The sequence below is a fragment of the Taudactylus pleione genome, unplaced genomic scaffold (assembly GCF_031769625.1).
Source record: "Taudactylus pleione unplaced genomic scaffold, aTauple2 ptg000360l, whole genome shotgun sequence".
Lineage (NCBI taxonomy): Eukaryota > Metazoa > Chordata > Amphibia > Anura > Myobatrachidae > Taudactylus > Taudactylus pleione.
In genome coordinates, this window is record NW_028284761.1 from 4,741,110 (window position 1) to 4,754,229 (window position 13,120).

Below are 13,120 nucleotides of genomic sequence, written 5' to 3' on the forward strand. Positions count from 1 at the left end.
ACTGTTAGTTTAATCATAAGTTAGAAGGAAAAATAAAGATACCTTTGTTCCTGTCCCTAAAACTATCTCAAGGGTTCGGTGAATTTTGTCAACATTCCTTATGTTGACATGGTAATGTCAACATGGCTTTAATGTCAATGTACAGCATGTCGACATTGACCACTTCGACTGTGATGAAATGTTGACAAAATTAAAATGTCAACAAAACATTTCTGGTGGTCTAGCTGGTGCAGCAGGTCCAGTGGCTTCAGCAGTGACTTCCAGGACAGGCAGTTAGGTGATGGTGACTTTCGGCTGTGAGTGTCGCTAACTCCTACCCACTAACCTTCACCCTCTTCTAGTGCCTAACCATAACTTCACTTCTGGCAACCTAACCCTAATCTTCCACCTAGTGCTTAACCCTATCCCTCAACTCCCACAGCCTAACCCTAACCCACTGCTGCTACATCCTAACCCCATCCCTCTGAATGTAACACATCACAAGTCGACATTCTGCAGATGTTGACATGTTCAATGTGGTTATTTAAAAAATGTTGAAATTTTGATTGACAACATTGTTCTGTTGGCATAATGATTGTCAACTTTGTAAATGTCAACATAATGACTGCATCCTCTAGCTCAAACCTTATAAAAAGTTTTTGGTACCCCTGTACTCCGAAAAAAAGAGGATGTAAAAAAAATTGAATATTTTTCATATTTATGTAAAAATAACTCTGGGATGAATTTAGGAAACGTGAAATTTTACTGTGATAATGCCCATCTTTCTAATGCCCATAAAATGTAAAGATATGTAATATGCTGTCATAAGAAATCTTTATCTGCTCTAAAAAAAAAAAAAGCATAAAATTGCTGTTATAAAAAAAGTTATGTCAGACTAACACTATTTTTGAACATGATTCTTTCTGCCATTATGTTGCAAATATTTTTTTTTTTAAATGTGGCAAGATAGTAAAATAAGGGTCAGCGATCCAACTTTGGCATTCTGCCACAATAAACAATTGTTAGACACTTTAATGTAATATTAATATAATTATATATATTTTTTTTTATATAGGACGGCACCCAAAACACAGTATACGGGATGCTCTGTACATGAAAATAACAATGGACAGGCAGCTTTCGAAAACCCAATGTACGACACCAACGCAAAATCCGTTGAAGGAAAAGCAGTACGGTTTGACCCAAATTTGAACACTGTTTGCACAATGGTATAATGCTGGAAGACTCTGGTTCCTAGATCTGGAAATATGAGACATACAGTACAGCTGTGCACTAATCGGTTCACCGCTACTATTAAAGCACATTTTTAAGAACACATTGAGGTCACATTTACCCGAGGAGGGAAAGAACAAAAAAAACAGAAAAGAAGAAAGATCCTTACTGAGAACATCTGAAACGACTCTTCATGTGCAACATGGGAAGTTTTCCAGCATATCCACTACACTCTATGAGTGCTTAATTACAATTTATTTTCTTTTTTTTTTAAAAGGAGATTTATCTAAACTCGAAACTTATTTGCAAATATCGGAGGAGCATCCACTCTCAGTATTTACTGTGCTTTATAAACTATAATACAAGGTCTGGAACAAAATAAGACAAACAAACAAAAAAAACAAACAATGATATATGGTAGAATATTGCTATAATTACTGGAAAAAATAAGAAATCCTGGAATTAGTTGGTATATTGCATTCTTGGGCTTTGGCATCCTGAAAACAAATGAGACCGTGATGTTCCATTTTGCATCAACTGGTTTTTTTTTTTTTTTTTTTTTTTTTAAATCTATAAAATACAGGTGGTGTTTATTTTATATTGACAGACACTTATATACCCATTGGGACGATGAGAAATGGGGACATGTTTTATAAATACATTTGTAGCAAGGCACTAATTAAATAATCATGGGGTGCTATTCAGTTCCTTCAAAAGTAGGAACATCCTTATTCCCCGCCCAAGACTCTTCTACAGTTTGTTTTGTACTATATGCGACTCACCATTAGTGAGCCTTGTTCATAAAATAATGTTAACTAAAATATCTCATGCTGTGCATGTTATGGTTAACAATATATGTTAGGGAACATATTTTAAGGTATCTTGAAAATTAATAAGCATCTCAGTTAAATGATGTTGAATATCCTTATAAACTTCTTGCTCTACCCTGCTCTCTGTCCTGCATATCCCATTGTTTGCAGGGCAGTTACAATTTGGGTACAGGGGAGGCATTATCTTCCGGTTTGGGGGTGTTCCTGCTGCAAACCGGGAGCAGTGACCTGGCAGGTTGCGGGTGTGTGGTTAATTTTGTCCCAATTTTTTTTTAAATTCTGGAATGTTGGGAGTTTGAACTTTTTTCTGAAAAAGTAGCTGTAATAGAGAGATATTGTTTAATAAATTGCTTTGATACGTCATATGCGGTAGTCAAAAAAAGTCACTCTACTTTTATTTTTATTTATATTTTTTATTTATTTCTGTTACTTTTATTACTGTTATTCTTTGGGTTCCCTGTTTGTTGTATTTTTATGTGTTCTTAGCTACTTGCAGTTTTTCAAGTCGGCATTTAATGTCAACTGTCACATACAGTATCATTATTTTAAACCAAAGAGGTCAAAGAGGTGGGGAAGTACATAGCGATATTCAGCGTTGCTTTCGATTTCTGCATGATCCTTTATCATTTCTCAAATCTAAAAATGTAATGCAGCTTTATTTGCATATTCCAGCATGGTTGGATTGGTTGCATTGCAGTTAAAGTTACTAACTTCAAACAGTATATTACATTGATCGGATGACGAGGTCGATCCGTACAGTATTTACAGAACTATACAATCCCAAATGCATGGCTCACCCGCAGTATCCAACTTCAGTTGCTTTAATAGGGACATAATTGAAAGAAATGTGGAATTTCTGTAAATATATATATGTACTATACATGAAAAGAAATGGTATACCTTGTTTAAAGGAAGGTGCATGCAATTGACACAAAGCTCTATTTACACTACAGTAAATGAGTGGATTTTACAATATGGTCATAATTATATCAATACATTGTGGAAACCACTCACCGTCTTTAAACGAAGACCTTTGTGTTTGAAAATACTGTATCAACCTATACCTATACTATTAATAGTTACAAACTGATAAATTATCACCAAAGATCGAAGGTCATTATTTTAGCAGCATAATTTTTTATTTCACCTAAACCTTCCAGAAGTCATTGGCTCAAAATATTAAAAGGAAACAATTTAGCTTTTAGGATATTTGAAAGTCCCGTTTAGGATATTTGTCATGTTATAAAATCACCATTGTTATTGTGAGTAGATATGAAATGAGTTGGATATGTGGATAGCCAAGTCATTTCATGCCCAAGAATTCTTATTTATGCTCAAAGTTAAATCAGAGATTAAAGGAGAAGGACCAGTCATTTTATATAAATAATACTTTCTTGAACAGTTTACATGTATCTGCTAGAGCTGCACAACTCATGAGTCAGGAGCCCAAGTAGGGGCCCAGAATCTGAATTTGTGGCTCCCTGACTGCCAGATATGCATTACCGTGTATTCAGAACTTACTATTTTGAGGCCGCTGACGAGTGATACACTTATATGAGATATAACAAAATAGTTACATGCACACTCAGAGTTGCGATATGAGTAGATTTTGTAATGTTAATGCACCCAGGGTTATAATCTGAAGATCTCAGTCTGCTTTAAATACTATTATCAGAATTAGTAAGGGCTGTGCAGATCCACTGGGACTCTCTTCACAAAATCTGTCCCATTTGTGAGTTTATAGCTTTGTTTTTAATTTGGCAAAAATGCATCTATAAGTGAACAAGGGGAAAATGGACGACACAAGTGCTTTTCTCAAACTGAGAAAACTGCCCTACTGCTATAAATGGCTGTAAATATTCCCCTTCCTTATCCCTGTCTGATTTCAATGATTCCACTCCACAAATATAAATCTAATTTAGCACTGATCCACAAAAGTAGCTGCAAAGTGCACCTACGATAAACCCTACTTAGCAAGGAACGGTCTCACACCACCAGATTCCTGCTATTGGCTCCAAAAAGCAATGCAATGTAGAGCACTGATGTACATTGTGATGCATAACATCTGCAACATCGGGTTTTGACCACAAAATCACATTCAGAAATTAAGCTCTGTGTTTTGAACCAGAAAGTGACCAAACCAGGATTCCCCAGTGTCCAACTCCATCAGCATACAGCTCGCTCAGTGTCCAGCTCCATCAATATACAGTTCACCCAGTATACATCTCCACCAGTATATAGCTCAACCAGAGTCCACCTCCATCCACATACAGCTCATCCAGTATACAGTCCATCAGCATACAGTTCACCAAGTGTCCAGCTCCATCCACATACAGTTCACCCAGTGTCCAGCTCCCCAGCATACATCTCCACCAATATACAGCTCATCCAGTGTCCGGCTCCATCCACGTACAGCTCATCCAGTATACAGACCATCAGCATACAGTTCACCAAGTGTCCAGCTCACCCAGCATACAGACCATCAGCATACAGTTCATCCAGTGTCCAGCTTCCCAGTATACATCTCCACCAACATACAGCTCATCCAGTGTCCAGTTCCATCCACATACAGCTCATCCAGTATACAGACTATCAGCATGCAGTTCACCCAGTGTCCAGCTCCATCCATATACATTTCATCCAGTGTCCAACTCCTGGCATGCAGCTCACCAATTATACAGCCCATCAGCATACAGTTCACCCAGTGTCCAGTTCCCCACTATACATCTCCACTAACATACAGTACAGCTCATTCAGTGTCTAGCTCCATCCACATAAAGCTCACCCAGCATACAGTTCATCAGCATACAGTTCCAGCTCCCCAGTATACATCTCCACCAACATACTGTACAGCTCATCCAGTGTCCAGCTCCCAGGTATGCAGCTCACCCATTATGCAGCCCATCAGCATACAGTTCATCCAGTTTTGAGGCCCCCAGTATACATCTCCACCAACATACAGCTCACCCAGTGTCCAGCTCCATCCACATACAGTCCATCAGCATACAGTTCATCCAGTGTCCAGTTCCTCCTTATAGAGCTCACCAGTGTCCAGCCCCATCAGCACACAGCTCATCCAGTGTTCAGCTCACATCCTCCCAGTTGGCTCTGCCTCCAGCTCTCCTCATTGACTGAAACTGGGAGGAGACGTGGCCACCAACTCCCAACATCAGTCAGTGAGGAGGAGAGATGGAGCTGATTGGGAGAGGAGATGTGCCTGCCCTGCACAGCATGATCACAGAGCAGATAAGTTGAGGGGAGCATTTGTGCAAAGAGAGGGGGCTGTGCACGTGGAGGTGGGGCAGGGACCTAGGGGGGCCCGTGAAAATGTTGCTATGGGGCCCCCCTAGGTCTATTTACACCCATTGTTAAAGGAGTGTATCTTAGACAGACAAATATATCTTAAAGCTATGGCCAGTAAAACTGTAACAAGGAGACACAATCAAATCAGAAGAGACATCAGATATATGTTTCTCATATCCCAGCAATGCTGTCTAAGTTTAGCTTCAGTTTACCAACAGGCATGGTACATTATTCTCAGTGTCACAATAGCTGGTTTACTCAACCAATAGAAAATGTGTTATTTTTGCTTGGTAAAATTGATTGTGCACTATATATTTTTATATAACAGAAATGAGTGAGCCTACACCCCAAGTGTAGTAGCCTGCAATTTGTGTGCATTGGTACAGCAATATATCCACCAGATTAAAAGCGGCAATTAGCTTTAAGGCAAAACCAGATTCATGTTGCCATCTAACAAATTGCTTCTTTAAATCTAACAGCCATATTGCCTAAATCACACCAGTGCCTGCAAATTGCATGATATTACATTTTGGCCCATTTTAACCATCTTTATAGGTGACGTATACATAATAAAAAAAATGGAATTAACTGCACTTACTGTAAGTAACTGAATAATCATTGACAGTTCATAGTTAAATAACATTTTCATTGAGATGTTTTCCACTTCTCACTAACTGGCATTGTCCCATGGCAAGGATATTTTTAGAAAAATGGAATGCTCTGTGACTTTCAATAATTCAACACTGATATGTCAAAGTTAAATGTACACTTGACAACACTAATAATTACATATGAGGGAAATGTTCTCTATTGCGCTCAGCAAGTTCATTTGAGCTACTGTTCGACTTTTTGAGTCACTTAGAATTTTTTGGCTATTTCTTTGGTACTGATCACGGTCAATCTGAAAGATTTATGGCCTTGCCCACTACTTTCTATTTCCCCCTCTGGTACAATACCCTTAAAATGGACACTGCTTTCCTCTATATTGTTAGATCACATCAGTTCCAATTAGCATTATACAGTGCACACACACTGTTCTTGTTCCAAGTGTCAATGTCTGCCACTGTCAAAGATAAAATAATGAGACACGATGTAGACACACGCAAAGTTTGTGGTTCGAAAATCCATCTCTGTTTGACAAAGTTCAGACCGGATGACAGACCGCTTGGAAATGGCCAGTAGTCCAGCGGAAACGTGGATAAATAAGTTAGGATTACCTGCCACAAACACAAAAGTGTTCTTACGAGTTTTCATTCTTACTAGCTTGAAATAGTAAAAACTGTCATTTTCTTTTAATTTTCTATAGAACCTTCTCTGTACAGTTCTGACAAGACATTTGTCTTGAAAGAGATTAATAGATTTTATTGCCTTCATTTTGCCAAGTATTTTTGAAAGAATATACACATTGGATGTATATGTAGTTTTATGCTATACGTCTACACAGAAGGACAGAATAAGGCAATTGTGGAGGAAGAAGTATCAAATATAAAGAGCATAAGTGGTAAAGTTGCCTTAGCAACCTGCCAGCTGCTAACTATTCTTTATCAAGTACACTATAAAATGATAGCTAGAAGTTGCTTGGTTGCTATGGGGAACACATCCACCTGTTCCCATTAGAAGGTTTAATACTAGAGATGTGCATTTAGATTCTCCAAAAATCCGAATCCACCCGAATTTCATGAATTGGGCAGATCCGGATAAATGCGAGTCACAGTTCTGATCTTCCAGCGGTTCTGAATTCGGATTTTAAATCCAAATTTTGGGTTGTGGATTGCAAAAATGACATGATTTTTGCTGTTTTTGAATATTTTTTTATCATTTTTTAAAAAGAAAACTCAGATCAAAAACCAAAACACTTTGCGCTGAGAGGGTCAGCGCAAATCTCTATTTGACCCACCTTCCTGTGTATGATATCTACTGTGTTTAATTGCTCTCTGTCGTCTGATCCTTCACAGAATCGGCCACACCACCAACGATATAGCACCCTACCTTCAATGATATTGAGCATGTCCCTTTCCACAAGACCACACTATTGTACTGTGAGACAGGGAAGCTTTGAGAAGAGAAGATAAGATAAGACCATCAAAGGCTACTGTACTGAATGAAAAAAACAACAACCTAGCAATATAATAGAACATAGCTGAAGCTCTAAAGTATATGTATTTTATATACATCAATTCCGATATAGTTATATTATATTAATTCAAAGGAAGAATAACAAACAAACTAAAAAATGTATGCCCCCACCCAATAAATAATTAAAACACTTTATAAATGTTTGACATAAGACGAGTTTGGGCAACATTTTCCTTTGTTTTGATCTCTTTCCTTTAAATTAATTTTGAAACAAGAAGTAACAGGCCAGAATAGTATACTATACGTGCAAGAACAAGATATAATCTAAACATATAATATATTTTTCAAAAAATATAAAAAGTTAAGTATATATATTCTTAATACTATAATATGAAATGTATTTTCTACTTTAATCCAACACTGCAAAAAATGCATGTTTCATTGAATCTGTAATGTATACACATAGTTCATTTCTGCACCATTTAATGCATAAATTACAATATAATTCTTAAATTTAACATTGAAACATGACAGCAGATAAGAGCCATCTGATCTTATTTGAACCTTTTATTTTTCAAATTGAGGATAGCCTTATGTCTATCAAATGCAGGTTAATTACCCCTATTACTTTAGCCTCTAATACTTCTATTGAAAGCAATTACACCTATCTACTACAATTTAGGTGAAGTTGTTTTTTTGCAAATTTCCCCTAAATCGGCTACTTTCCAATTTTAGGTCATGTCGTCTTGGTCTAATACTTCTCTTCCTCTGATGAGTGCTTCCTCTTGTAAAATGTTAAAAGTCTTGATATATTTGAAAGCTCCTATATACCCTGTCTCTTCTATGCTCCTAGCTATACATGTCCTTTAGTCTTTTAGTTTTGGATGGAGACAAAGCACTATTTTTGTTGTCATTCTTTGCAGACTCTGTAATTATGTCCTTTGTGGCCGTATGATATTCCGGAACTTAATATAGTTTTCTAGGTGTGGTCTCACAGATGACATTTACAGTGTCCACATCATTCTTTCTGCAACTGATTGAGATATACAAAGCATATTTATTTCAACTGTTTTTGCGTTAATTCCTCCATAACTGATTATAGGCTCACCTGTTTGTAGTTCTCAGCCTCTTCTATGTTTGTGCAGCAAGACTACTTTTACAACCTTCACATGTTTCATGTAGCCAGCTCTCTAGACTTGCTGTACATTTTTTCCCTCACTCTTTCTTGCAGAACTAGTTTTAATTAAATTACTCTTAGGTCTTCCTGCATACACTGCATGTATCAGATCTCCCCATGGATTTCCAACAAAGTTCAAGTCTAGTGATTGTGAAGGTCGTTCCAAAACCATAATCATGAATTCCTATAAGTAATTAATGGCTATTTTTGTTAGGTTTCATTTGTTTCATTAATTTGCTGAAATATCCAACCTCCAAGTTCTTCACAGAGTCTTGGACATTAGTTTGTAGTATATTATTTTTATTTCTTGAATCCATTTTTCCCACCTGTTCCATTTCTTAATGATGTTACTGACAGTATAATAATATATATAAATTTTAAAAAGTTTTATAGCCTTCTCCTGCTTTGAAGTAGTCAATTACCTTTATGCTTAACTCCATGGTAAGCTACTATACATATATGAAGTCCTTGGTAGCTAAAAATAGGCACAACATACTGAGGGGGATGGAAGAGTGAAATTATTTATTCAATTCTAAAATGATCTTCGCTTGGCTTAGTTTAGATATATGTCAATCAAGTTTGAGGTTCTTTTTTTTTTAAATGATGCAGAATGACCTGAAAAAGTATCCAAAGTTTTTCATATATACAAATGCTGTTTATTTTTTTCAGTTTGTAGAATTTGACAACAAAATAATAGTTGTGCATTAAAAATGCAGAAACATATCATATTTGTTTAAATTAGTAGACTGAAAATGTTGTAGAAAGTTATTTTCACTTGATTGAAACATGCAACTTAACAGGAAGCCTAAACATTCACATACAACTATATATACAGTATATACAAAATTTATTTAAAATAACCCCGCTATGCTGCAAATTAAACTGCTTATTTTTAATCTGCTTTTTTAAAATACAGATCTTTGAAGGTCAGTTGTATGCAAATGAAAAAAGTATATATATATATATATATATATATATATATATGTATACATATATATATATATATACACATATATATTTATTTATTTTTTCAAACAGATAAAATCTCTATTAAAAAAGGAATACCCAAAACAACAAAAAATGTATTAGAGCTGCTAACATGAAGCAAAGTAGTTATGTTGTATTTTGGGTTCTTTAGATTGCTTAGTGTTGTTTACTGGATATCTAAATTTAACATGCAGTATCTATTAGTATTTCAGGTATCCAATGATTTGCAAATGACACAGAATGGCTTATTTAATAGCATGGTTCAATGTGCACAAATGTGCTGTAACCAACCAGACATTTGCAGTAATTTTCTAGATGGCATTTAAAAAAGAGTTACAGGTTGAATCTGATTGACTGTTATCAAATGCAGCACATTTGGGCAGACAACACCATTTAATTAAATAAATCTCATTAATTCATAGTTGGACCCATTCATTTGAAGGTGAGAAAGGGAAATGAACAGAGCATTTATTTTACAATTAATTCTTAAACATTATGAATTTCTACAAAAATACTACATTTTTCTTTCTGCATACTTTAGACTGATGCATAACCAATATTTTTTCTTATTTTGTTTTTACTTGCATAGCTGGGAGACATTGTTACATACAGTGTGTTATTCTATTTTAACCTGAATTCTAAAATATTACATACAGAGCACCCTTCTCAAGTATAATATTGCCTTGGTTGCCAACTTTTTGGACCTATCTTTCTGGAGAGAAACTTTAAAAGGCAAGTGCAGTGGGCATAATGATGCACTGAGCAGCTTGGGTAGGATCTTATGATGCAATCAGCATAACCAGACTCACCCACTATATCCTCATGCCTGAGTCACATGAAAGAAAAGAGGGAACTGGAAGGTTGTCCCTACTCTCCCAGAAGTCTGGTAGCACTCCCAGAAGTCTGGTAGGACTCCCCTAAATGTGACAGTTTTCCAGACATGCTGGGAGAGTAAGCAAACATGAATGTTCTCAGTTCTGGAACAATAAAGTCTAATGGACAAAAAAAAAACATTTCAAAAAATCCTTTAAGATGAAATGAGCCTCACCATTACTGGAGCACTAACAGGGTCTGAAATTTTAAACAATTGCAATCTCTTCTTATTGTTTCAGTGAAGCTTCTGAAATAAAATATACTGTAGCATGTTGAGAGGACACATCCACTAATGCTCCAGCATTAGGGTGGCTTATTGCCATGTTTTCTCCTAGAGATTTACTTACAGTGGTCACTATTTTTATTATTTGTTGTTCTAGAGAGATTTTCTCAATTTAATAACTTACTCAGTAGCTCATGACAGTAAGAGGGCAATTCAATTCTGTGCTAAACTCTTGAGTTGCTGGCATTTCAGATTTTCCTGAGAGGTGTTCAGGAAAATCTGTGATGTTAGGCTACTGTAATATTGAGTGATGTTTGCACATCACAACAGCACATTACTTTGAATTGAATTGCCCCTTAAGCCTATTCAAAAGTTTGTAAAAGTTTATAGAGAATGTATTATGTTTATATTCACATATAGTATAATAATGAATATATGGGACATCTTATATGGGCAACTCAGTATAATATCTGCCATTAAAATGCTGTCAATACATGTGCTCAGATTTGTATGTATTTTGTCAAAATAAAAACTATATGATGAAAAAAACAACATATACATTTGATACACACATTTTGGTAAGTTGGTGCTTGTCCCAATACCCAGAAATATAATTAGTAGATACAAAAAAACAGTTTGCCAAATTTCTGCATGCATTATGTAATATCACTACTAAAAGATTTTAATTGCTATGTACTGTATTAATAAGAATTTAAAGAGGAAATGCCCTAATCCCTTAAATTAGCTTGGTACAGTTGTTTGAGATAATTAATAGCAATTACCATATTTTAAATATAATATATGTGGATAAACATTTTTTTTTCAACACATTTCTCATCCATCCAATATGACAAGGCATTGTATAAAAAACAGTTCTTCTAATGTATTTATACTGAATTATTTCAGTGTTTTTCTAATTTGATTTATGTTTACAATATATTTTTATTATTTTTGTAAAGGTAACTGTGGAACAATGATCAGAAATGTTGCACCTCAAATGCTAATTAAGTTATTAACATTTAAAAAAGTAAGTAAGTAATCATATTATGATTATTTGCCTTTTCCACTAAAGTCAAAATTTTGAAACATACAAGTGGGTTTTTTGTGGGGTCAATGGAATTTATAATGGATTTTAAAACAGCCAAATGAATAATTGCAAAATATTCACTTTCTTAGCTTTTTAACCTCCTCTATCTCTTTACTTTTGACATTTATTTTTGCTACGCCAAAGTAATGCAATTAAACTGGGAACATTTTACTAGTCATTCAAGCTTTTTGTTTTTAGATTTTAAAAATGCTTGTCCTATAATTTTTGGGAAAAAGACTGAAAACACCACAACAAAAAATAAATTAAGCTTTTATTGTGCAATAAACTAGGCAAATCCACTGTTGATGTTTAAGAAACTAACAAGACTTTTTATAAGTACCACAGCTCAAGTTAAATCACCTTGTCCAGTGGGATGCCAAAATTGAATTGCCAAAATTGTAAAATTCCTGCCAAAAGGTCGTGTTTCATTATAGTTAAAATTATTGATTGAAGATATAGTCCTGATGCTTCCTAGTTTTGGATGAATTTTGGAAGGATGCAAAAGGTTCATCTAAAATCCCATTTGTTTTATATTAATTTATAATGGTCTGTCAATGAACTGCAATTGTTAAAAATGTATGTTTTATATATAAATGAGGACTGCTAATCATGCAGATATGATGTTAAAAATAGTGTCCATACTGATAATATTTTCCATATTTATAAAATATGCACATTCTATAAGCACTATTTTACTGTCTAAGCTTATTTAGTGGCATGGAGCAAAATATGCTGTATTCCAAAACAGACAATTACAAATTTGCTTTCATTAATTTTTATTTAATTGGACTAATTAAAGCTAATAACTAACAGATCACTATGGGTAAAAACAAATAAGTGTCTCTCAACAGCCAGATTACTTTTTTTCTATGTTACAATTTATTTATACTATTTGTACCATGTTATTAAATAATCTTGATATTGGTTAATAAATTGGAAGAGGTTTTTCAAGAATAGAATTTTGCAGGTTTTTGTAATTATTTCTTTTTCCAAAAAATGATTATTAAAATTACTTTAAAATCATTATCTAGACAATAGAGTGCCTATCAAGATATTTTTTGCATATAAAATGCTGCTCCAGTCTCAAAATTATTGCATATCCCTTTTTTTGATGATTTCAAAACACCCCACCAGTTGTTATCTTGGGACTTCCCTTAAGTAATTGCTATTTATTTGTTGTCAGAATGACTGCAATAACTATGATTATTCATTAGTAAAAATATATATAAACAAAACAACTTCTCTAAAAAAATGTTTCTTTGGCATCTGGCTACTCCTCTTATATCAATGCATACACTTTTGTAAAGAATTATATTTTTATGGAAAATAAATTTGTAAAAATATGATGTAAA

At 34.7% G+C, this 13,120-nt stretch overlaps 1 protein-coding gene across 1 annotated transcript in view; it reads left to right on the forward strand.

Annotated features, from left to right (window-relative positions):
• Window positions 1-1,214, forward strand: part of CSMD3 (CUB and Sushi multiple domains 3) — a 1,208,248-nt gene extending 1,207,034 nt beyond the window's left edge. The window contains exon 71 of the mRNA XM_088444368.1: window positions 1,055-1,214. Coding sequence (XP_088300494.1) covers window positions 1,055-1,214 — 160 coding nt within the window. The remainder of the gene's footprint in view (window positions 1-1,054) is intronic.
• Window positions 1,215-13,120: the final 11,906 nt, after the last annotated feature.